The sequence below is a fragment of the Semicossyphus pulcher genome, unplaced genomic scaffold (assembly GCF_022749685.1).
Source record: "Semicossyphus pulcher isolate SPU_LCO1_2020_fin unplaced genomic scaffold, fSemPul1.0.p SCAF_14, whole genome shotgun sequence".
In the NCBI taxonomy this organism is placed as follows: domain Eukaryota; kingdom Metazoa; phylum Chordata; class Actinopteri; order Labriformes; family Labridae; genus Semicossyphus; species Semicossyphus pulcher.
Genome location: NW_027211648.1, coordinates 27724315 through 27749537, shown reverse-complemented (window position 1 = coordinate 27749537; position 25223 = coordinate 27724315). Strand labels below are relative to the sequence as shown.

The 25223-nt window shown below is 41.9% G+C and overlaps 1 protein-coding gene across 4 annotated transcripts in view; it reads left to right on the top strand.

The window, feature by feature from the left end:
• daam2 (dishevelled associated activator of morphogenesis 2) overlaps positions 1-24965 on the top strand; it is a 129873-nt gene extending 104908 nt beyond the window's left edge. For 3 of the 4 annotated variants that reach the window (XM_069661321.1, XM_069661319.1, XM_069661320.1), the window contains 9 exons: positions 741-825; positions 1218-1324; positions 2434-2522; positions 6668-6836; positions 8348-8455; positions 9384-9444; positions 10668-10799; positions 18351-18521; positions 20085-24965. In XM_069661321.1, coding sequence (XP_069517422.1) covers positions 741-825; positions 1218-1324; positions 2434-2522; positions 6668-6836; positions 8348-8455; positions 9384-9444; positions 10668-10799; positions 18351-18521; positions 20085-20297 — 1135 coding nt within the window. In that variant the 3' untranslated portion in view covers positions 20298-24965. Of the gene's footprint in view, positions 1-740; positions 826-1217; positions 1325-2433; positions 2523-6667; positions 6837-8347; positions 8456-8709; positions 8794-9383; positions 9445-10667; positions 10800-18350; positions 18522-20084 lie in introns of those variants that run through there. The other variant, XM_069661322.1, reaches the window with a different exon arrangement.
• Positions 24966-25223: the final 258 nt, after the last annotated feature.

The window sequence follows — 25223 nt, the reverse complement described above, 5'->3', positions numbered from 1 at the left end:
GACAATGCTGTTATTGATCACAACGCATCACATTTAACACTGAAAACAGCTGGAAGAGCTCCCGGGCCGACACTGCTTCAGACCAGGATTTTATCAGCTAAATCACAGTTTTCTGTCGTGTTTGTTTGTACTTTTTAAATACATGTTAAATTAATTTTATTAAGGGACCGTGTACAATATTTGTTCAGTTTATTCAGATATACCCGGGTTAGCTTCAGGGCCTGTGTCCACCAACGCCACCCTTTGTGCTGGCAGCACCTATTTTCTAAACCAATGCTGTTCAGCTTCCACAGCCATACTTCAACTTCTGGAGCACCACCGTGCTCGTCAATATCGCTTCTCCCTCACTGACCAACCAACACCAACTTACGATATCAACTTTGTCAACAACAATGGCGGAGGTGAAGCTAATCCTATTGTTCTTGTGTACACCTCCAGGTGTAGAGCTGCTGCTAACGCCAGGACACGATTGAATAAAAGCAAATATTAAGCAAACAGAGCAATTTAAAATAGACTTAACGGTCACTACCAAGGGAAGCAGAAGTGCCGTCAGACAATTTCGTAACCTAGCAACAGTAAGCACCAGTGAGAAGCTCTGAAGTTGAGGTCGTGGGTGCTGCCAGTGCAAAAGAAAACGGCGTTAGTGGGCCCTAAAGCAGTTTTTCATCTGCGGTCCCTTGGCAGGTTTAATTTAAATTATAATAAAAAAGCTTTCAATCACCTGTTTCCTTCCTCTGCAGGTTAAAAATGAGCAACGAAGAGATGAAGAGGGCAATTCTAGAGATGGATGAAAGGGAAGAGTTAGCCAAAGACATGCTGGAGCAGGTAAGAGTCAGCTCTTGTATTGGCATTACGGCCGTTTGTTTTGCTTGGTAAAAACAATGTGTGGATTTGACTGATTGAGGAGATGGATGTTCTATTGGATGTTTTATGTGCATTGCGTCAACAATATTTGCTTGTTATAGAATTCTGGCAAGGAAGGACGCATGAAGTGATCAACGTGTTTAAGGAGCTTGAGTGTTTTTGATGTATTTCAGTGTGTAATTTTGCATCCATAAAGTTTAAGGGACATTAAGAGACAGACACAGTAATCAAGCTAATTAATATTAAAAGAAAGCTGATACTGACTTTCCTGAAAGATTGGCCCTTTTTATTCTGTTCTCTCTGCAGATGTCTACGTAAGCATTTGCATTCACGTTGTGCTTGTGTCTTTGCAGCTGCTGAAGTTTGTCCCGGAGAAAAGTGACATTGATCTCTTGGAGGAGCACAAACACGAGCTGGAGCGGATGGCCCGGGCTGATCGCTTCCTCTTCGAAATGAGCAGGTACACATGAGAGCTACTTTTTTGTACAAACATTTGCCAGTAAACCACAATTGACCCTTCGCCAAGCCCCTCCCTTGAGCGGCCACTATCCAATGCTACATTAGCAACCGTAACTAGGCGCAGGAGGCCTGTCAAGCTTTCAGAACAAGGAGAAATGCCTGAACGGTGTGCATATCGAATCTACAAGTCCAACAGCAGATATCTTATAGGTTTAAAGGGGGGTGTCATATTTTTCGCTTTCCCCAAGCCAAAAACTCGAGAGGAGAGATGTCGGACATCGATTAAGGACAGTCAACCGCCACCACCACCGATGAAGTTGTCACAGTCTTTATTTTTCCACCCCTTGGTTTGTGCCATTGTTGTTGCTTGTGCAGGATTTTGTTGGGCTTTCCTGTTGTGCCTTCAGTAGATTCAGTATTTGGATCAAGCCCACGATATGCGAGTGATATCCTGACACGCTTCAAACATAATGAAAAAGTGGGATCGTTTAGTTTTGCTAGCAGTGGGCTAAAACATATTAGATAATGCAAGTTATAGGGATTCATAACTAAATATTAGCTTAAAATAAAACATTATATTGGAACAAAATATAATGGAAAAATAGGTAACAACAAGCTTCAAACTTCAGAGTGATTAATTATTTAACTGAGAGGAGGATTCATGGCTGCCTTTGAGGACTCGCATCACATTTTACATCGGTGCCATTTCTTCTGCGTTCCACAGAATCTTTACTGTTTGTACAAGATAATTAAACCTTTTCATTCCCGTCAGTGAAATATTACCCTGTCCTCTCTTTCCTTTTGACCGCTTTCCTTTGGTCAGAGGAATTCATCTGGGATTTAGTTATTTCTTCTTTCCACTTTGAAATTCCCTCTCACTCCCTCAGTGAACTTTGTGGGAAGTTTAACACTCCCATTTGACCACTCTCTGACTTAATGGGAGCCTAATAGATGATCAAAGGTCTGTGAAACCCGTAGAGGGAGTTTTGTACCATGAGGTGGCTTCTAGCTTTGAATTTACACTTCCCTCGAGAAAACTGTAACTCACCTCTCGTTCTGTTTTCCTTTCTCTCTTTTCTCCTCCTTTTCCCTCGTGCTGCCCTTCATCAGAATTGACCACTACCAACACCGACTGCAGGCCCTGTTCTTTAAGAAGAAGTTTGCAGAGCGTCTTGCTGAAACCAAGCCGAAGGTTGAAGGTAAGGAGAAAGACAGGCTGTGAATGTAACTCTCAGTGGTTGTTTATATGGAGGTTAAGGCTGACAATATCCCAGATTTTTCTCATTATCAACAATAAAAAGGAGAACAAGGAAATATGTTAATTACAAAGCCAAAGGCTGATTTATCCAACTCATCTGTGCCATACAGCTTCTTTGTTATTGATAAACTAAGCATAAGAAACACTCACCTGCAAACCAGATGTGGATTACTCTCCAGCTGAAAATACTCTTCCCTACTTTTTGGCCAATCTTGGATCCCATCGGCTATAGTCTGACAACAATATAGCCTCTGGGGATAACGGTGAATATGTTTGGCGTGTAGCCGGCAGTTAGCAATAAACAACTTAAGTCAAGACTTGCTTGTCCGCATGCTGTGTTGTTTACAGAAAAAGAACTCATTTTTCTTGTGATTGACTTTAATTAACGGCTCTTACCTTTGCCAAAATTACAACATCATGATGCAGATAAGTAAAAAGTAAAGATGAAGCTTTGTCAGGTCTGTCCTCAAGAGGAGAGAAGAGAACTACTTTTAAAATGCTCGTTTGTTAAATGGAGGTCAGATCCATCATTTCTGATGCATTCAATGAAGTCGGGAAATCGAAATGCTGGTGTCAAGGGAATTTTTCTCAAGTAGAAGTTTAGATCGTTAGCCGTTAGCATGCAGATGTCTGTTGATAGAGATTAATAAAAAGATAAATCATCTTCCCTGACGCTGATGGGAGCCGGGATGTCATTAAGACGCATTACGTTCCGCCTGCTTTTGCTCTCCACACAGACTGTTCTTCCTGCATACGCCGCAGCCTGCTGATACGTGATTGGTCAATACTACTCGGACTACAAGCGTACTACAGACAGAAACCACTTGCCTTACCTTAAAATACACGTCACTGCCTATAGATTCTACATTTCTGCGTAGAATATGTAAATAGAGATTACTTTTGGGCAACCTTTGCCCCAAAATTAACTCCAGACGTTTGCATTTTTCACAATGTTTTGACATTTTGTCGAAGACACTTTTCTAAGTTAATCAATGACTTGTGAGAAGAGTTGGCAGATTAATTGATAATGAAAATAAATGTTAGTGGTAGCCCTCCTTCTGACAGTGATTTACATTTTACATGCTTTTACAGCATTAAAATGATTGTACATGCTTGTGTCGCTTGTAGTTTCAGGCACTAAAAAAGACAGCTTTGAACACTTTGACCAATCCTTTCTCCATGTTCAGGGTGCATGTGTGTGTCTGTGTGTGCGCATGGTTAGAGTGTGTGGGAAGCTGTATATTGGCCCACTGTAGTTTTCCCTTCTAGTCAGCCTCCAGGTTACCAAGGAGGCTGTTTTGGAAAGCTGGCCCATGTTGAGAGGGGAGAGTCTCTGTCATAAACACTGCTGCTCACTTCAAAGACTCTTCTTTCCAATGACCTCCGTAGACATGTGTGTGTGCGCACATGTGTGTGAACATGGGTGTGTCATGGCTGAGTGGGGTTGTCGCGTTTATTCTAATATCTAGCAATTCACAAGCCAACAGCAGGGGATGGCAAGCCAGCACCACCGACACTATGTTCATGTTTTAATGAGAGTAGGTCCGTGTTATATGTGAATAAATTCATAATGTAAACAAGTGTTAAGAGTGTAATGTCCCTGCCAACTTCCTATTCTCTTCTGATTCTGCAGATTTTCACTCTTTTGTTTTTTAATAACGAACAATGGCAGCTCCTCCTCTCACCACACCAAATCTAACATTGATAGTTTATGTGTGTTTTTGACCAAATAAAAATAGACTGCCAGCCAATTTAGACGAGGCAATGTGCAAAATCTGCACCAGATTTGGGTCCCTGTGAGACGGAAAAGCATTCAAGTGGTAGCATTTAAGTCAAAGACAAATTTGCCGAAGACAACAATAAAGTGTATCATGTCCGATCATATCATTGCTCATCATTCAAAGAGGGGGTATTATGCTGTTTCACATTTCAAGACATATATATAATGTTACAATGTTGGATGTCCAGACTAAATGTGGGTGAAGTTTCATATCTGTAGGTAAAGTTATTTGGAGTAATCCCCAGGCTTCTCAGCTCAGTCTGCAGGCTGCTGTGAACGACAGGTTTCACAACGTTTTTTACACGCTGCACTTTGTGACATCAGCAGGCTTCGGAGAGAGCTGGCCAATCAGGAGGAAGTGGGCTTGTAGGGGCGGGGTTTCTTAAAGGGACAGAGCCCGCTTACAGATAGTGAAGTATACTCCTTTCGGTCTCTTTTCTACTGTGTCACCGTCTGACATCACAAACGCACCGAGAGAGGGTTAATAAACAGTGAAGATGTTACGGTGGTTAGGTCTTTATTGTATCTATGACTCATTCAGTCTGTTTGTCAAGCTCAGCACAGACAAATTTAGATCGATGTCAGAGCGCTGCTCGGACGGAGACGGGCGGAATTTGTAGCCAAGATGACAAGGACAAGAAGTTACCGACGGAGCATAGCATCGTGCCGGAAATAGGACGGAGATTAGCGTGTCGACACGGGTTTTGTGTTCCCATCAATGCCGATCGGAGCAGATGCGATAATTACCCGGGTCTACTGCAGAGTCATTTGACCCAGGTCATAATGCTGATTGTAGCCTTTCCCATTAAGCAAAAAAGCCGAGTGTTTGCGGGTTTTTTGACCAGTGGGAAAACGGCTTGAGTCGTTTCGGGCAGAATCTGTATGAGGGCCTGCACAGAGCACCAGTGTGAGATTTTTGTGGCCAAAGGCTTTGTGTGATTTGCAACATACAGACGTGAATGTAACAGTAGATACAAGCCTTACAGCCACTGTTACAATAAAAATATCAAGCATGTTCATACACAGCTAAAATTAGGATAAACTGAGGCGCAGGGTAAGGCGTGTGCCCCATGTACAGAGGCTCAGTAATGCAGCGTCTCCAGGTACAACTCCGACCCGCACCAGAGTCATCCACTCTCTCTTCCCATAAAAAGGACAAATACTGTACATACTAAAAACATCAGGATAAGTTAAGTAATTAGCATAAAAACAACCCCCAAAAACGAGGCACTGATGGGCATACCTGGCTTATGCACCACCCCAGATCACGGCATGCAAAACGCCGTCAAGACAGCAGCCCGCAGATGCATCAAAGTATCCTTTCCTCAGCCGGGCAAAATGCCTTTCTCTGCCTTGGTGAGTGTGTTACATTATTTGTTCCAGCAGTGTTTTATTTTCAGCGATGCTCACTGACAGTTTAGCGGTGTGTGCTGCAGCTTCTTTGTCAGAGAGTCGATCCATTTTAGTTTCCCATCAAATAGAAAATATCTTCTGACTAACGCTGCTGGCTGCCGGGAGTGGAAACACAGAGCGAGCAGAGGAATAATCCTGTGAGTTCCAGTATAGATTCAATCCTGCAGAATCTTTGTTGTTACATCCAAACGTTCCCAGACCACACATGTTCATCGATGACCGTGATGAAGTGCTCATATCCTTTTATTATTCATGTTACTTTGTCATATACTGTAGATGAGACTATGTTTCCCAGGACCACCCAGCGTGTTCAATAGAAGTGTTGCAGAAGACAGTGCAGTTGGCCATTATGAATCCAGTCGAACACTGTCAGCAGAGCCAGAGGAACGGTTCCCATGCTGTATCACAGCACAAAGCACTGTAACAATAACAGTATGGGCTTTGTTAATGATTTTCACATTCACACTGAGGTTTCCTCTGTGGAGGGGGGGAACCACCTGCTCTTTGCCAGACAAGTCCGCTCTCAGGGGGGAAGAAACGGACAGCACGGGGCTGTGTTTGGAGTATTCTCTTCCCCCTGCTGTTTTATGGATGGATGAGAGGACTTGATGGGTTTCCCCACTGAGCTGCCCAGTTGTTGTGGGGAATATTGATCAATCATTGTGAAGGATGTTAGAAATGAAGGAAGGGATGAGAAGCCTTGGGTCAGCTGAAACCTGAGTTTGCGTATGCGTCCGCGGGGGCTGAGTAGAGAAACAGAATGGAAAGGAATGGGGGAAAACCGCCAGTTCATTATGTAATATAAAAGGTGATACACTCAGTGCACACATATCAATCACCAACTATATGATCTCTCCAGCTGCCTTTCCTCTCTCTTTCCATTTTCCCTCCAGCCATCCTGAATGCGTCCAAGGAGGTGGTGCGGAGCAAGAGGCTGACTCAGATGCTGGAGGTGGTGCTGGCCTTCGGCAACTTCATGAACAAGGGCCAGAGAGGAAACGCCTACGGCTTCAAAGTCTCCAGTCTCAACAAGATCGCTGACACCAAGTCCAGCATAGACAGGTGGGCCTTTAGTACCTTAAACAGAAACAACAATCAAACGTAAAAATGAAAAGCAATCCAGCTTCTTCGACTCAGTTTCAAGTTAGGCAAAGAGAAGTTACACAGATGTCACACACATGCTGCAGGAATCCGTCTAAGAGTTTCTCAATCCCTCCGGTGTCTGTTCCCGATAAATGTCCAAACATTTGTTTAGAATTAATATGATAATGTTTTCTTAGCTCTCGCCTCATACTCATCAAATTTAGCATCAAAGTTCATTGTCTTTCTGTCAACTTGAATTGCCAGCAGCTAATGCTGGGTGATTTTCTTCCATGGATTTGAAATTGTGAACATGTTGGGCTAAGGCAAACCAAATTATCGTCATGCATGTGGTGTTGGAGTAATCGGAAAAAAACTCAACCCAAACTGGGAAAAATCTCACAAATTCCCCCTCAACAACCCGGAAAGTCTGAAAAAATTGTGAGATAGGACTTGCCGAGTTGATGTCATATTGGGTTTGCTGTGAGAAACCCTTTATACATTCACATATAAATGTTTTGCGCACGTGTAATTTGTTATATAGTTCAGTTGTAACCTCTACATGCTGTCCACGTAGAGTGACCAAGATTCATTAGAAAGGTTAATCAAATGTATTGGCATTAACTCTGATAACGACTCAGGTTAAGCAGTGGTTTAAAGTGCTAATCTTGAAGATGTCAGTTTCGTTCTCTTTGGCGACACCTATGGCGATAAACGGTCACTGCGGGAGCACATGTCCCAGATATCCAGACAGTGCTGCGTAGAAAGCAGCCACTTAGCTCCGCCTACCCTCTCTGGCAGACCAACCACTGCTGGCTGATGGAAAACGTGTCACTAACGGGGCGTCGCTTGAGATTTATTCTGCGAAAGCCGCCACAGACAGCCAGTCTGTAATACTGTAAAGGCAAAGGCTTTCATCAGTGGGCCATAGCCTCAATCACCTCTGTGTTACCTCATTCAGAGATAGATAGAGACTTAACAGACATTTATTTAAATGAAAATCTTCCAGATGGAATCTTTAAGAGACCAAGGAAGAAACTCACAATATTAACAAAACACAGCCTCTGGAAAACGCGACAATGTGTTGTTTAAACCGTCTGTGCATTAATATACAACTCATGTTGTTTGAAGCGCCCATGTTGTTTCCTCATTACCCCTTAAAGCTTATGAACACACCAAAGTCAGAAGAATGACTTTCCCACTCAGGAAATGGAACAATCCGAGGAGTACATGAATGCAACATAACTTCTCTGCAATTTTACATTTCCTGTTTAAAGCATATATAGAACTTAAAACTATCTTTTCTCATAAATATAACATGAAATTGCATTATCGGTAAAAGCAGGTAATGACTAACCCATAAGGCTGTAATAAAGTCGTAAACTGAGCAGAACATCCTGGGATTAAAGTATTCACGCTAAGCAGCTCTGCAGCACGATTTGTTTCCTGGATTTCCTCTGATCTCAAACCTTTGTCTTCGCCTGTTTCACCAGGAACATCACCATGTTGCACTACCTGATCATGATCTTTGAGAAGAACTACCCAGACACGCTGAACATCCAGCAGGACCTTAGCAGTGTCCCAGAGGCCGCAAAAGTCAAGTGAGTGCAAGACATTTCGCTGCTATGAATCTCTGTTACAGCTGAGACAGGTGTTAGTTGCCAGTAGTTGACCTTTCTCAACTCCTACATTAAGAGGCATGTCTATCAAAACTCCAAAAATGGATGGGTATGAACTTTGTGCTGTTAAATTCTGACAGTTTGTAATATCAGGCGAGCTGAATATGGCTATTTTTAAAAGAATTTAGGTTTTCATTCTTGTCTGATGTTTTGTTTTTTTTTGTTTTTTTGTATAGCGCCAAATCATAACCAAAGTTATCTCAAGACACTTTACAAACGGAGCAGGTCTAGACCGTCGAGACCCAACATGAATCACCATGAGCAGCACTTAGCAACATTCGGCCCAGTGGCTGAAAAACTTCCTTTAACAGGCAGAAACCTCGAGCAGAACCAGACTCATGTCCGGGCTCTTTTCAAGGCTATAACAGCATTTTGTTTTTCTTTGAAATGATGCTAAAATGAGCTCTTTTAGACTTGATTATTGTAGTGTTCGTTTTCTGCAGTCTTCTTAGTCACACTTCTGGAGTTGTCAGCTTTTTTCTTGTTAAATGCTGCAGCTACAATTTGGAGAAATAACATGTAACACCCACTGTGGCCTCACTGCACTGATTAACAGTACAGGCTAAAGCTGATTGTAAGGTTCTTTTAGACTTGCATGGACTTATCTAAACCACCTGATTGATTTTATTTGCTTGCTGTATTTATGCCTTTTAATTGTAAACAGTATCTGGACCTTGCTGCATGCTGATTAAGCTCTTTGAATGAAGCTCCTGTTGGATAAAAGGCTCTAATCTACCACAGATTCTTTTACTTTAAAAAGTCGTTGAAAATGTAAATAAGGTCACAAATTGAACCGTAGAACCAATAGAAAGACGCAGTATAAAAACATTCTTCTTCTTTCTTTCACTAGTTTGGCGGAGCTGGAGAAAGAGGTGCACAATATCAAAAGTGGACTGAAGGCTCTCGAGGCGGTGAGTTGTGTGTTTGTGTTCACTCCCGTTGGTTCTTCTGCTGTCTGTTATTATGTTTTCCAGCAGAGCAGCGATACACACACACACACACACACACACACACACACACACACACATACACATCACACTTCAGAGTCGATGTATTTTGTATTGGGTTTTTTTTTTATTCGGCTTAACTAAAGGAACTTGATCATTTATAGATGATCATTCTCCCTTTACACTTCTGAACTCTGTCAAGGTACCGTTGGTATTTTTGGACCCTACACACGGGTCTGCATGTGACTGAGTGAGTGAGTGAGTGAGTGTGTGAGTGACGGTACTTTCAGAGCCAAATAAAGTACAAACAAACAAACAAAACAACAACGGCCCGGGAAACACTTCGAAATAAAAGCATTGTGCCTAGTCTTGTTGGGTATTGTGATGTCATTTCTCAGAGCATTTAAGTCCTTAGCTAAAAAGTGATGCAACTCAGGCGTCCGTAATAACTGAGTAAACCCTGTCGTCGTGTTCTGATTGACAAGTGTGATGGTGTTTGCCTCAGTGTCAGCTAGTTGATCGAGGCTTTCAGTAACGCGATGCGGCTTTTGAGTGCCTGTATTCCCGTTATCAGCGGCACCTTGCCCCAGTGCTCGCTCACGCTGTGGCCACATAAACGGACCGTTCACGGATGTTGTGTGTGTGTACAGGAAGTAGGAGACAGTGAGCTTTTGTTCAAGAAACGTGGAAAAAAATGAAAAATAAATCAGACATTGTTTCATCCAATTCTTTTAAATAAACACACAAAACATAATGATCCAAACATTTTCAATGTAGAAGCATGAAATAAGAAGTTTTTGAGCTCTTTACATTTTACATTTTTTGATATTAACTCATTTACATGAAAAGATTGCACAGCGGTAATTTTACTAAATGTCATGTAATTTCTTGGAGTATCTTTAAATGCTTCATATCTCTAAAATGTTCACAGCCTAAAGGTTATTTAAGATACGCTCGAGCTACTATGGTTTATATTTTTAGTATAATTTTATCAAGATCATGCAAAATACATTCTCCTACAGCAAGTTCATGGCTGCCCTCTCCCCCCTGTTTGATGTCACCCAATTTAACACAACAAGTAATGACATCAAGTCAGTTTAAGCCAGCTGATGAAAGAAACGATGATAAAAACGTTTCTATAGGGTAAAGGGAATAATCTTGTAATCACACTGTTTCCCCCGCTCCAGGAGCTGCAGTACCAGCAGAGCAGGACGAGGGAACGTGGGGATAAGTTTGTGGCTGTGATCGGAGACTTCATCACCGTGGCCGGCTTCAGCTTCTCTGAACTGGAGGACCAGCTGAGTGAAGCCAAGGATAAGGTAACTAACTGCATGACCGCTCAGTTGTTCATGAGACAAGAACATATTGCATGTTCATATCACCATGTGGGTGGCTTTGATGCATACTTTGCTAGAAGTTCAGAAGTCACTGCCAAACCTCCATGTCAGACAGAAGAAGGGGGGGAAGAGGAAAGACAAAAAGCTGAAACTCGTGTGTGATGACTTCGGCAGAGCCGGGGAAACCCAGAGATGAAAGTTTTCCGCGGATTCCCCCCTCGTCCTGCCTTTGTGTTTGTCTCTTTGAGTTAGTGTTTTAAATCCACACTCTCCTTTTTGTACAACTGGGACACATGGCCTCTTGAACCCTGCTGGCATATGAACTGATGTGTGGAGGGAAGCATGTAAGCTGAAGATATCAGTGGGACTGTGGGAAACCCAGAGTCGGACGGTGGTGAAAAGATTAATGTGAACTTGCTCCTGCAGGCCTTCGTGGCTCTGTTGCACATTTAGCAACTTTTTGCTGCCCCATTCGAAGCTTTTAAACGCTGCAGACATTTATTTTGTGCCTCGACTTTTCAGAATAATTCACATAACTCCCACTGTAGATACCAGTAACGTGACAATGACTGAGGTGCATCAATAATAATAACCCATTGGCTACTGTTTAAAGAGTTGTTCCATTACCAGCATCAGAAATGCCTCCAAAACAGCCTAAGATGCTGAATCAGTTATTGGCGAGTACATCGGTAAATGCATTAACCTGATCCCGTAATTTATTCGCCTTTCTTCTTCTCCAAAACACTAGCCCACACATCAATAATGTATATTTAATGGCTTACACTAGAAACTGTTGTTTCAAAGTGTCGTCAGTTAAATTATCATGAGACAATAGCAAACGACCACAACCGAGCAGCGATAAAAGACAGCGTCAGAGCTAGCAAAGTGTAACCATTAGTTTTTTCTCCAGTGTGATTATTATTTAAAAGTTAAGATAATTAAAAAAGGTAAAAGCACAAAAGAAAGCAGTTAAATGTTAAACAGTTCACCGATCACTTCACCAGACACAGCACATCAGGAGAGGCTGTGAGCCGGGCTGTCGCTAGCGTTAGCACAGCTTGTTTCCAGGTTCTCAGCTTGTTTATTAGGTTACGATTCCTTCTGAGCAAGGAGATGCACCAATCATATCACAACAATACAGCGTTAGAATTGTAAAGCTGTTATAAAAATACATGTACATTTTTTTAACGCACTGGTTTCAGCCAGTTCTCAATTCTAGGAATCAGAATCAGAAAGGGAAAAGGTATTATAAAAATCTGTAATTTTCTGACAATGATTTAGCCTCTTTGGCTAATATTTCAGGCCTTGTTCGGTTAAAACAATAATATAGATTTCCATTTATCTTCAATTAAATTAAATTATATGATAGGTGTTTCTGGGGCGGCTGTTTAGCTCAGCGGTTAAAGCGTGCACCCCACGTAGGCACAGCCCTCGACGCTGCGGCCCCGATTCGACTCCGAACCCTCGGCCCTTTGCTGCATGTCATCCCGACTTTCTTTACCACTCCACACAGCGTCCTATCTAATACAAGCATAAGGCCAAAAAAATTATCTTAAAAAAAAAAGAGAGTAATATTTGGGAAACTTAGAGTAGACTTAGCTTTAACAAAGGCTCTTGTGTACCAATCAAGAGATCGTGAGAGAGACAGAGAGGAGGAAGGGCCCTTGGGTTTCATTCAGAGCCTCCCCTCTACATAATTATTTGTTCAAGGAGGAGTTCGGTAAAAATATGGAGGGAAAACGAGCCAGTTTGGACGTCATGGGAGAAGAACTGGAGGAGGAAGGCACCGGTTTCTGCTGTAAAACAAAAGAACCTGTGTTCACCAGCCCAGACTCCTAACACACACTTTTCCTTACACGACTGAGCGTGCGTGTGTGTGTGTGTGTGTGTGTGTGTGTGTGTGTGTGTGTGTGTGTGTGTGTGTGTGTGTGTGTGTGTGTGTGTGTGTGTGTGTGTGTGTGTGTGTGTGTGTGTGTGTGTGTGTGTGTGTGTGTGTGTGTTAAGAGGGGAGTGTGACACATTAACTCAGTGCTTGTCGAAGCTCTCTGTTAGGTTTCCAGTAGAGTACAAATATAGAAGTGTGGGTGTGCGCTCTGTGTTTCAGTCTAATGTAGGTTGAGGAGGATGACTAAACAGCAAGCAGTCCACTGAGTCTCATAAAGCTCCATGGCAACAAATGTGTGTGTGTGTGTGTGTGTGTGTGTCTAAAGAGAGAAATACACACACACACACTCTGCCAGACACTACTACATACATTACAAAGGATTACAGTTGTCCAAGGTCATGTGGGTTATTAGGACAGAGGTTTCCAGAGGAGAGAAGGGATTTTTCTTTTATCCCGAGAGATTGCTTGGGTTTACCCTGAGAATCATACACACACACACACACACATATAGAAACAGCTCAGTTTCACACGGATAAAAAGCACAAATGTTAAAGTCAAAGATAGTAGTGCAGTAGTAGTAGTGCATTTATGTAGATTTAGCAACTGGAAGATAAATCCTCTGGGAGGTAGCGTCATTTTCTCATAAGCTTGATGTGTAACCTGACTAATGCGGGGTTCACACTAAAAGACAATCACTGATTTTGGACCCTGATTCCCCCCCTTCAGACAAAAGTAAGCAAAGTCCTGATTATTTGATGGTTCTTAAGATGATCTCTCCAGATGTTCCTGTGCTGTGAGGGATGTTAGGAGTGAGTTTACTTCCCCTGATCTGCTCGGAAGAACGTCGCAGCCGCACTGATTTTAAATCGTAAATGTTCAATATTTATCAGATACACTGTTGTGTGGAGGGATCCCCGAGGACAGCTGAGCACTTGAAAAAAAAGACGACAGCCGATTGTGAAGCAAGCTGACTGAAGCAGGAAGCATAACAACTGCAGCAATGGCAACAAAAGGAAACATGAAGCATAAAGTAACATGTACAGCCCATGTTCACGCCGTCTCCACCACTTCATCCACAGTTTGTTCCTTTTTCTTCATGAATTTTCAGTAAAAAGTCCAAAAACTATCATCGCCAATTCTTCATGCCCAGCGTCCGCCATGTTTGTTTACTCTGAAGTCTCGTTTGACCGCGAGAGATTTAGTGAGGTTTCCCGCTGTGAGAGTCGGACTCTGGTTGTTGGTGAATGAATCTGTTAGTGTGTGGTGTGCTGTTTGAGTCGTATCGTTGCTCTCCTCACACTACAGGAACCAAACTGTTCAATCTTTCATTATCTGTCATCATGTGTGGGCTCTCTCACATTTTACACATCTGTTAAGATTTTAAAAAATCTTAAAGTGTGGGTCAGCCATTACTATGCAACCAGTGGAGTCGCCCCCTTGTGGCCATTAAAAATAGTGCACGTTTACGCTAATTCTGCATCATCTTCACTTTTGAGACCACCAGGCTTTAACCACTTTTAAATGGAGTCTATGTTGAGTAGAAGTAAAGCCAAAGTGCAACTTTGGAATTTTAAAAGTCTAGAGTTTGATTTTCCCATCAATAGACGATCTGATTTCATCAACTATGTGACCAACAAATGGATTAAGTGTCTCCACGCTTTGTTACAGTTGAAAATCAACACTCTTTTACACAGGTGCATCTCACCAAAGCTTTGTCGTACATACCTTACTGCAGTCTGTCTTCAGATTTAATTTGCAGCTCAGCTCCAGCTTATTTCCCACTTGCCCACTTGGATTGAATCTACCACCTCACACCTGCAAATCCATAACACTTTAACCATGACACCATCACTCTTCTTCCTCACTTCATAGGCTGGCACAGCACAGCTGGGGAGGGGGAGCTTATTTATAGACAAGCTTGTCTGTATCAGTGTCCATTGAGGTTGAGGGATCAGAGAAATAACAATTCTACCACTTTGATCCTCTGAGGACGTCCCTGCTCTTTGTGCTGGATAAATAAATAAATGGGAATTTTTCAGCATACGTGATAAACAATTAACTTTCACAATATAATATTTTTATTCTGACTTCTCTCGCACATCAACACTTTTTCAAATGACTGAGCCGAAACACGGAAGTGAGGGAGACATGCCCGGACTCGTTTACTGCAACTACTATGTGATCGCAGACACACTCTTTTTATCGTGTGTGCCTCCATGAATATGTAAGTGAGTTTTGCACTGATGTTTATGTTGCTCTCTGTTAGCGTCGGCTTTTGCCGCGAGTGTATTTTCGGCGTGTTGTACAGTATGCCTTTCCCCATTACTCTTAGTCTCGTGTGGTTTTGTTCTCAAATCTCGCGCTGTTTTTGAACCCCAGTTCGTCTAAAGTCGAGGTGAAATGAAAAATGTCATTTTAATCCTTTTAGATCACATCCCCGGTAATATTGTGCTATTTGTTATATCTATTTGACAATATAGGCCAAAAAAAATGCAGAAAATCAATTTCTTCGTATTCTTATATCAAAATCCGATCATTTTTTCTTCCGGTAAAACTAAATTTCACGCGTGCTTACGTAAGTTACCACCAAACAATTTCAACCAATCAATCTGCAACATTTAGCCACAGAGCACCAAGAACGCTCGCTCGGTTAGCTAGCTACTGCGCTGTGGAGAACGTCTGTCTACGCCCACTTCTCAACGATCAAATCAAATCCCTCTAATGGTATGTCCCGCCTGCACTTCCTGTTTCACTCGGAAATACGTCGCGATACGGAAACTAGATACTCTCGAAATGCTGTTTCAGCTCGACTTTAATCAAAACATGAGCCAGATGTTCAGACTGAAAATCTGAAACTGGAAAAAAAAGTTCATAAGCTGTCTAATTCATAAAATTGTTAATATTGTGTTGACTGCTGTGTGTTGGATAAAAAGTACATAGTGTAACTTCTTTGGGGTGAATTCTTATTGTAAACATAATATATTTAATAATGCACCAGGTTAGAGGTGCATTGATATTGTTACTGAAATACCCCGTCCCCTACCCAAATTGATATTGAATCGGATCGGAAATCGAATCGAATCTGGACCTTGTGAATCGGAATCGAATCAAATTGAGAAATCCTTATCGATTCCCAGCCCAGTTAACACGGACATCACATTCACTAGAAGAGTTTCTCTCTTGTCTGTCTCATCTTCATAAATCTTCTACATTGTTTTTGACGTGTTACGTCTGTCATGCATGTTATGCACTGATAGATACGCCAGGGGATCTTTCTATGTGATACTGTCCCATCCTCTGATTTTAAAATCGGTCTGGATGTTCGTAAGGTGGCGCACAATGATGTAAAATAAAGTAGCTTGAGAAAAAGGTTAGTTAGTTTTTATTTTTAATTCATTTTGACTTTGTTTTCAGTTTCAGTTTAGTTTTAATTAGTTTTTAATGCTGGTTTGTTTTTGTTGTAGTATTTTTGTAATATGGGATACTTGTCAGGGACTAAATAAATGTAGGTATAAAATAATAAATACATTTTGTATAAAAGTTAAAATTGACAAAGTCTAAGACTAAAGACATTTTCTATTATTTTATTTTAGTTACTTTCTAAACACACGATACAGTTTCAGTTAGTTATTGTTTTTTGTAAAGCCTCGTTTTTATTTTTATTTCAGTTGACAAAAATGTTTTTGACAATCTAGTTTTCGTTATTTCGGTAGCATCCGAACCGTGCCCTTTAAAGTTGATCCTTCAGGATTGATCCACCCATCTCTAACAATCAGCCAATCACAGAGCAGCAGGGTGTGTGTGCGTCCGTGTTGCATGAGCAAAATCTGTGTGACTTCACGTTATACATTTCTGTGTGTTTGTGTGTTTACTCATTTAGCACAGACCCGAGGGGACGGGAGGAAACAGATTTGACCGGACACATAATTACAGGAGGGAGAGGGACGGTGGTGGTGGTTGTCATGGTGACCAGCCCATAATAACAGGATGATATTGTATCCTCAGGAAAAATGAGCCCCAGCTCCTCCATATCACAACACTAGAGGCTCGTACAGTGCACTCTGCTGCTGTAAACTAGAATCATCTGATGTTTTCTGTTGCTTTAATTTACATGTGACGAGAATACAGAGACCAGGATGTACAGTAGAGGATGCTGCTTCAAAAGATGAGCTAGCATTAGGCAGGATAATATGGCAAAAAAAAGAAATAATGATCCTTTATATATTAATTATTTGATCATTCTCATAGTTTCATGAGTTTCCTGATGATCATGAAACTTCAAAAAATGGTTAATTAACATGCGCTAAGGTTGTCTATCACAGATTTATAAGGCTGTATTCCTTTTGGTAAAGTAAAAATAACTAAGAATGGTCAATAAACATTAAATGAAGCAGTTTCATGTAAAAAAGCTGATACCTACGTCTGGCACTCTTTGACACAGGATGTCAAACGTTGCTGAGTGACCTGAGCTAACGTTAGCACACATTGCCGAGGGGATGCTAATGTTAGCTCAGGTTGTTTCAAGTAGCTTAGATTGTTTTGGGGTTCAGTTTTCTTCAATGTTTAGTGTCCATAAGGTTTTAATCATGAGCCACATTATCTGCAGAGGTCATTTCCTCTCTAAACTGTCCCGGTGTGCAAAACCTTAAAAAACACAGAATAAAGAAGTTTAGGGTTAAAAATCTGTGTCTCTCCAGTGGTCTTCTGCAGACACAGGATGAGCTGCTAGTGTTCGTATATAAATGACTTTTGTTTCAGAATCAGAAATGCTTTGTTTATGCCTGAGGGGAAATTCAGGAGTGTCCTCATCTTTGGAGGTAAACGAGATATCACTTTGGGCATCGCTTTTCTGCCCCTCAGTTCCACTCGTTCTACTCAAACAATGCATTGCAGGGGGAGTGCGCTTGAACTCCGGTGTGTACTTGGGTGTGAAACACTGCAGACTAACTGGCTGTTGTAGCTATTCCTGCTATTCTGAGTGAAGCTGCTCCGAGTCAAATAACTGAGTGTGAAATGCTGAGAAGGAGGAAACATTATCTGTATGATAGTTTTGGCATTATTGTGCAGCCGCAGAATTGTAATGTGTCCTGATGCCCTGAATTCTTTTAGCAGGTTGATAACAACTTACTCTCATCTCCTTGTTGCAATATAACCGACTTCACATATCACATAACATGCATCACATTATGTTTAAATTTGGTCTTGGCTTTGCAGTGTTTTCTGCTGAATACTGCAGTACAAAGCTGTGTGTGTGTGTGTGTGTGTGTGTGTGTGTGTGTGTAGGAATGTAGAGTAGGTTTGGCTGCAGGCGTCGTCCTGGCACAGAGCAGCGGACAGCTTGGACTGAACAGGGTGGACATACGGTGCTCAAATCATGCAGTCATTCTCCCTTCTTGTGCTTAAAAGTGTGTGTGTGTGTGTGTGTGTGTGTGTGTGTGTGTGTGTGTGTGTGTGTGTGTGTCACTGTATGCATATACAAGTCTTGCGGCTTTTAAGACAAGAAGAAACTTTTAAGAGATCTGGGCCACAGCAGAGAACACAACACATGCAGTAAAGTACTTTGTTGATGTGTTTACCTCGCTGTGCATAGACCTGCTTTTCAGTTACTTCCTATCACAATGAGTAATATACATGCTGTCTCTGTGCAGTTTACCAAATCTCTGAAGCACTTTGGGGAGGAAGAAGGGAGGATGCAGCCTGATGAGTTCTTCGGGATCTTCGACACCTTCTTGCAGTCGTTCAGCGAAGCACGGCAGGACCTGGAGAACATGCAGCGACGCAAAGACGAGGAGGAGAGGAGGGCACGAATGGAGGCCATGGTGAGAGGCATACTTAGGGAATGGTTGAAGCACTTGTGATATTTTTCTGAAAGCATGATATTTCACACAGATGGGCGTGATTTTTTAGTTAGCAGCTGAACAGGCTTCGACAACGCCATTGGAGTCAGAGTAAAGCTGCTTCTCTTTCACCAAGGAGAACCCTGTGTCCCCTGTGGGACCAGAATTTAAGCCCAAACTATGATCTTTTCCTTTGTCTTACCAAGTATTTTTGTTGCCTTAACCTAACAAACTGTAGCTGTTTCACAAAACAAAACAGGCCATGTCAGTTTGGTTCGGTTTAGGCACCAAAAGTGCTTTAGTTTAGGAATAGATCATGGTTTGGACTAGAACGATGATGTATAGGCCTACTACATCAATATCAAAGTACAGGGTAGATTTTTGTTGTTGGACATAATTTAATCTCCATGTCAAAATATAATTCAGCAATACATGGATAAACATTTCTTTCACTATAATATGATAATGTTAAATAAGAGAATCAGATAAAAGTCATTTAAATATCTGCAGCAAAGTGTCGCCGCAGCTGCAGCCGTGCCAGCAGTGAAGTTACAAAGAGCAAAACTCTAAGGGGGGAATTCACCGAAGGATTGCGCGGCTTTGTTGCCCTCTAAACCCGTGCAAATGACACAAAAAGACTCCTCCTCATCCTCCAAGCACACGCAGAGGGTTGAATGCACTGCAGAGCAAACTCTGTGCTCCGGTGCCGTTTGCGTGTATTTAAATGAGTCATTATGCAGACATTCAGGGCAAATTTGGCCCCTTTCTATGTAAATGGGCCTCGTGGCAAAAAAGCACTTAATTCACAAACACCAGCGCTAACAGCACCGCGTAGTTAGAGAGGAAATATTACCGTCTGCAGAGAGCTGGTGGGAACTGCAGCGCAGCGTTATAAGGGCTGTCACACTCTGAGTTTGTCTGCTGTTGCTCACTCAAGAAATGAATCTGCGTTACAGAGAGTGAAACTAGTAAACGCCTGTCCAGTCAGGGCTTTACAGTAAACTGTGTGAGAGCTGCCCCCTCCTCTCCCTCTCATCATTGATCTGTGGATGGAGCTGAGCTCCGTCAGTGTGGAGCTACACCGCGCAGCAGAGAGTGGAGGTGCAGACAGCTTCTCTCCACAATCAGACACATAACGAGAGCAAACTGCACGGATCTGTGAAACTTTATGGCCGCGTTTGTGTTTGAATAGCATCAGTTCAATCAGACCTTGAGACGGAGCAGATAGCGGGGGCGAATGATGAGCAATTTATTGAGCTATCAGCGGTCGCAATTCATTCTCAGGGAATTCTCCCCTCAGTGTATTCTTGTAAATATCTGAACAAACAACATAACAAATATAAAATATATAATAACTGTGTTTAAAGTTACAATAAGGTTTGAGGTCTCCTGTAGGCAAAGAAAAGGTTAATAAACAACTTAACAAATGTTACCTGATGATAATGTGCATAAGACATACCGTTAAATACCGTGTTTTTGGGCGTCCCTTTCTACTACTACTCAGTTTCTGTTCTCGTCCCATTACCTAATGTTTGTGTTTTCCAGCTCAAGGAGCAGAGGGAGCGAGAACGGCGGGCCAAGAAGAGCGGGGCCTCAGACGAGGTCGGCGGGGAGTTCGACGACCTGGTGTCGGCATTGCGTTCCGGAGAGGTCTTCGACAAGGACCTGAACAAATTCAAGCGTAACCGCAAGCGCTCCGTCAACCAGCTGGTGGAGGGCGGGGGCCGCGAACGAGCTGTTACCAAGGTCAACTACTAGGTCGGGGAAAGAAAAAACGAAACACTAGACACCTAAATTCTGCCGTGGTGTAGATCTCTGAACACCTTTGACACCGTTGACATTGGAGAGGATGTAAATAACGGCTGGACTGGACATGTAGCGACATGTATGGACAGCCACGCCGCTTTGAAGGATGCAACACTCTCCTCTGATTGGTCTTGTAAAGCTATTTCCAACCTGTTTGTCCTGGTTGTTGTTTGATCTCATGAGCTGGATGAAGGACACTTGGTTGATTGATGGATGGACGGACAGACCACTGTGACACATTATTCCATATCTTTTGACCATATCCTTTTAACACTGTGTTCAAACTTCCAGCTCCATCACCCCCTCTTTTTCACTGCTCTTTATTTCTCACAAACCTTTAGCTGTCTCTCAGTAACACCCCCGGTGCTGGAGCAGCCCTGTCTTTTTGTATCTGGTTCTATAACACACAAGACATTAAGATCAAGCAGTCACGCTGTAAATAGACTCCAGGCCAAAAGAAAGGATTGGGGAAAAGTGTTTCAGGCGGTTTAGGAAAAACAAAACGGAAAAGGAAGGTGGGGAACTAAGCCATAACCTCCAGAGTCATGGTTGTTGCTCTCCAGCATCACAACTGGTGGATACTCGTGAACCTCCCATCGCAGAATACTTTGTAAGCTTCTGAAAGAGTGAGGAAGGATACACGACAGCGCTTCAAAACAGAGGATTCATCCCAACGGCCTCCTCCCGCACACAGCATTCCCAAGGGAGGGAGGTTAATTCAGAGGATGAAACTCTTCTGAAGGAATAAAAACGACCTCTCAGCTTGATCCACCTGACAACATGATGACTGTGCCACCAGGGTGGACCCTCACCTACACTCTCCAATGGTTTCAACATTGTTCTGGCATTGATCAGTGCCAAAGCAAAGAAAAACAAATGTAAATGTACTAACTAAAAAACAAACTGCAATTAGGCGTTGATATATATTTATATTCAGATGCAGACAAGCTAATTGCAAAGATGTAGAGGGTTTTTTATGTTTTCATGGCATTTGGGGGTTTTGTACACACAATGCATTATTTGTTGGTGTTGCAAGTTCACATTGCTGTTGAAGTGAATTTCTATACATTTTGCGCTTTATGTAAAATAGACGATTGCTTGACCTTTTCACACCAGTACGTGTTGTTTGCACTGTAGCTTTTCTGACAAACTTTACTCTCATTGGTTTCCACAAGCCGATCTCCTGGACAAAGTCCTCTCTGTACTTAAATGACCTTTATGTGTTAGATAAAAAAAGATAATGAAGGAATGCCATATATGAATTAAAACATTAAGGCGTAATCTGCAGTTACAGTTTACAGTGCTCTCACTGCTCAGCTGTCGGCGTGAATGGTTCACATCCGAGTTTGTATTCTGATCCATCTGCTGCACCTAAAATGCAGACCATTCAGGCCTGCATTAGACGTTTATTAACTCTCACCCATAGTGTCAATAGGATCTTTTCCACTGGTGCTAAAGTTAAACCAGGGTTTTATTACTAAAATTCAGCCTCATTACTTCATATTTCTGTGTGTTTTTATTATTGTAATCTGCGACCGCACCATGTAAAGAGTCTGCTGTTGCAAAGTCAGGATCCAACAGAGCACTTAAAGGGGAGGAACATTCAAATAGAGGCAAGAGTGAGATGTTTAGGGTTCTTTAACAGAGTATGTTGACAGAAAACAGCCTCAGAGAGCTTCATAGAAAACATTCACGGCTTGTACTTGAAGATGGTCTTACAGTAGTTTGGCAGGGATCTAATCCCGGGGTAAGGACTCTACTATATTCACAAGGCAGCCATTTTCCTCTGACACCAATCTCAAACGCTGCTATCAAAAGGAAAACATCATATTGCTTTGCACCAATTTCTGTGTAGCGTAAACAAGGGATGCACGATATTATCGGCACGTTATCGGTATCTGCAGATTATGGCTTGAAAACGACGTATCATCATCGGCATCGGCAAGATGTCTGCGGTGTGGCAGTTTTTTTAAAGTTTCCGAAACGGACAGCAAGGATGTACTCAGCATCGGCCATGCAAGGAGGAGCCAAGTCTTATTCCTTCAACACGACAAATTGAATCGCCCATATCAAGAATCTGCCACAAAGTGGGCCACTACAATAAGAGTAGGCTTGATCCAATACAGGGGAGACTTGATGTTCTCTGCAATTAGGTGGAAAAAACGTGCCTAATATATCGGTATCGAAATCGGCAAAAAGGGTTGGAAAATATCGGCATACTGGATATCGGCAAAAAAATCCTATATCGTGCACCCCTAGCGTAAATTGGCATTTTCCATTGATCAGCCTGTAAAGAAATAACGGTGGTGATAATCTGGAGAGAACATTTCATAACCAATTAGCTTCAGTCAGGGAACAGCTCGCTCTCAACCACTGACACTGTGCTACGTGGATTCTTCTGTTAATCTATTTACACATTTCCTATTGTGTCCTTTAACTCTATTAAACGGTGTTGTTAGCTAGGAAGCGGTTGAATGCTAACGTTAGCTCTCTTTTCAGGTGCTAGTACATCTTGCGACAGTACGAGACTTTGAGCTTCCCACAGAGGAAGATGGCCGATGTGAGAGCATGATGATGAGAAGCAGCCACTCCGTTTAAATCCTTAGGGAGATGAGGAACAACAAATGAAAGCAGTATGATGCAGCATTGGAACAGAAGTTGCCGTGTAAGCAGGTTGAGGGTAATAAGAGTCCAGGAGTAAAGTATGAAGATTGAACTAATCTCCTCTGTTGGCCTAAGAAGTCAGAACAAAGCGAAGGGTTCGTCCTCACAGCTTTGTGTACTGGAATATATTCTTCTTATCTGTGGATGTGCAGAGTTTGGTTCATTGTGTAAATGAATTCCTCACATTAAATCAGAGACATGTCCCCGCTGCACTTGAAACAATAAGCACTTGGTGTACAAACAGAAGTGTTACCCACTACTGAATGTCATGAAGATCTCTACAGTAGTAACGTCTGTCCCAGTGAGACTTTGTTCATTTGATCAAACACATTTTTATTTTCACCTTTAAGTGCCTCTGACCCTGTTTTCACACGCGCATCATTCCTATTACCGTGTTTTAGTGCTTGTGGCTTTCCAAACAAATGTGCAGTGTTTTCTAGAAGCTGACTGTGGAGTTAGACTAATTGGCGCCACCTTGTGGCTGCAGAGTGCACTGTGTTTACAGCAGACATTACAAGCGGATAAAAGTAGTGTGTAACTTTGCAGCAACATCTCACTCACTTAATTTCTCCATAATCTGTCATTTCACAGAGACACTTCATCCCAGCAGGAGCTTATTCCTTTGTTTTGCTCCAAACTGAAGTAGAGGATGTGAGGTTGTCAAGATGAGAAGCGTGCAGAGAAGATCTTTGAGTTTAGATTGAAACTGGTGAACCAAATAAATTCAAACTTTCAGACTCCTTTAAAAATCAGAATAAAACCTTAAATCCTGAAGGGGATAATGAGTTATGATTGCCTATTCTTTAACCGGCGTCTCATGTATATTTGAGCTCTTCTATTTCCTAACCTCTGCTCCTTTGTCTTTCAAGTTAATCAGAGTTAGTATATCAGACGTTGGCAGACCCTTTAAACTCTTAATCCAGAGCTTTTACCCATATTGTAGTGCGGAATATTTACTGAGGGGTTTTGCGACATTATCAGTATTATTACGTGTTAATGTTGTTACATGTGTGGATGTTTATTTGGCCATTGACTGGCTGATTTTGGAGTGTACAGATGGAAATCAGAGGAATGAAATGAGTAGCTTGTTCAATGCACTTTTATTATGGGACATTTCCATTTGCAGCGCCATTTTGAGGGCTCAGACATGAGAAGGGTGCAACGGAAGAGTGGTGCAGGAAACACAGTGTGAGGAAGAAGAGATAGATAAAGGGCAAGTGAGCTTGGGCACTCCGGCTGGGCCGCTGGAAACACATTAATATTTAGTCTGTTGGACGGCAGAGATGAGATTTGTGGGGACATAGACACAAAGAGGTGACGCTCGTATGTAACACACACACCTGTCTGTGTCACCTGCTTTGTTTGCAACAAGAAAAAAAGGGGAATGTTTCTCTCACCATCATGATTCTGTCAAATCGTGCACTTGGCGTCGACCTGCATGCCTCAACAAGGGTGCACAAAGTGTGATGTGCTGACGTTAACCTTTAGGAGAAAATCGCTTGCAATATGGAACACACCTGTTACACAACAATTTGTACTGCCTGAGAAAAGTTGCACCCAGTTTTAGAGGTTGTATAATTGCGAGGAGTCAGTATTTTTATGGTTGGAAAAAAAAGGATCCTCCACCGAAAGATGTACAGTTGAAAAAAAAGCATTTTGTACACCATGCTTGATGTTTGAGATGAGATAAAAAAGATTAAAACATTGAGGAATGTTCCATTTTCCTGTAAATTGTACCTCTATTTATTTGCCTTATTTAGTTTGCTATATTTTGTATGTACACACAGCATTACAACAAAATGTTATATTAAAAATATGAATAATTAAACTGTGGTCCATGTATGATGGATAGTTTTGAGACTTTTTTTTCATTTCTATAATTTTATTTTTGTTTTGTATTTTTCTCACCCTGTGTCTTTGGTAGGGTTACAATAAACTTTTGTCCCTTATGACTGATTGTTGATTCTTGTCTTCATGATCATTTATTGGCACGAGTGTTTGGATCATAGATGTATCCAACACGACTCAAGGTGCAACTCTGTGGTTAGTTGTCATTTAATTGAGTTATCAGCCATCAATAGTATACATGAATATAAATAACAGATTAAGTTGTTTATCAAAATAGTCTTTTGTAGTTTTCAAATATTTTAAAGATAAAATGCTGAATAAAATTTATAGTTAATAAATTCATTAAGTCATTCGATCATTCTTAAA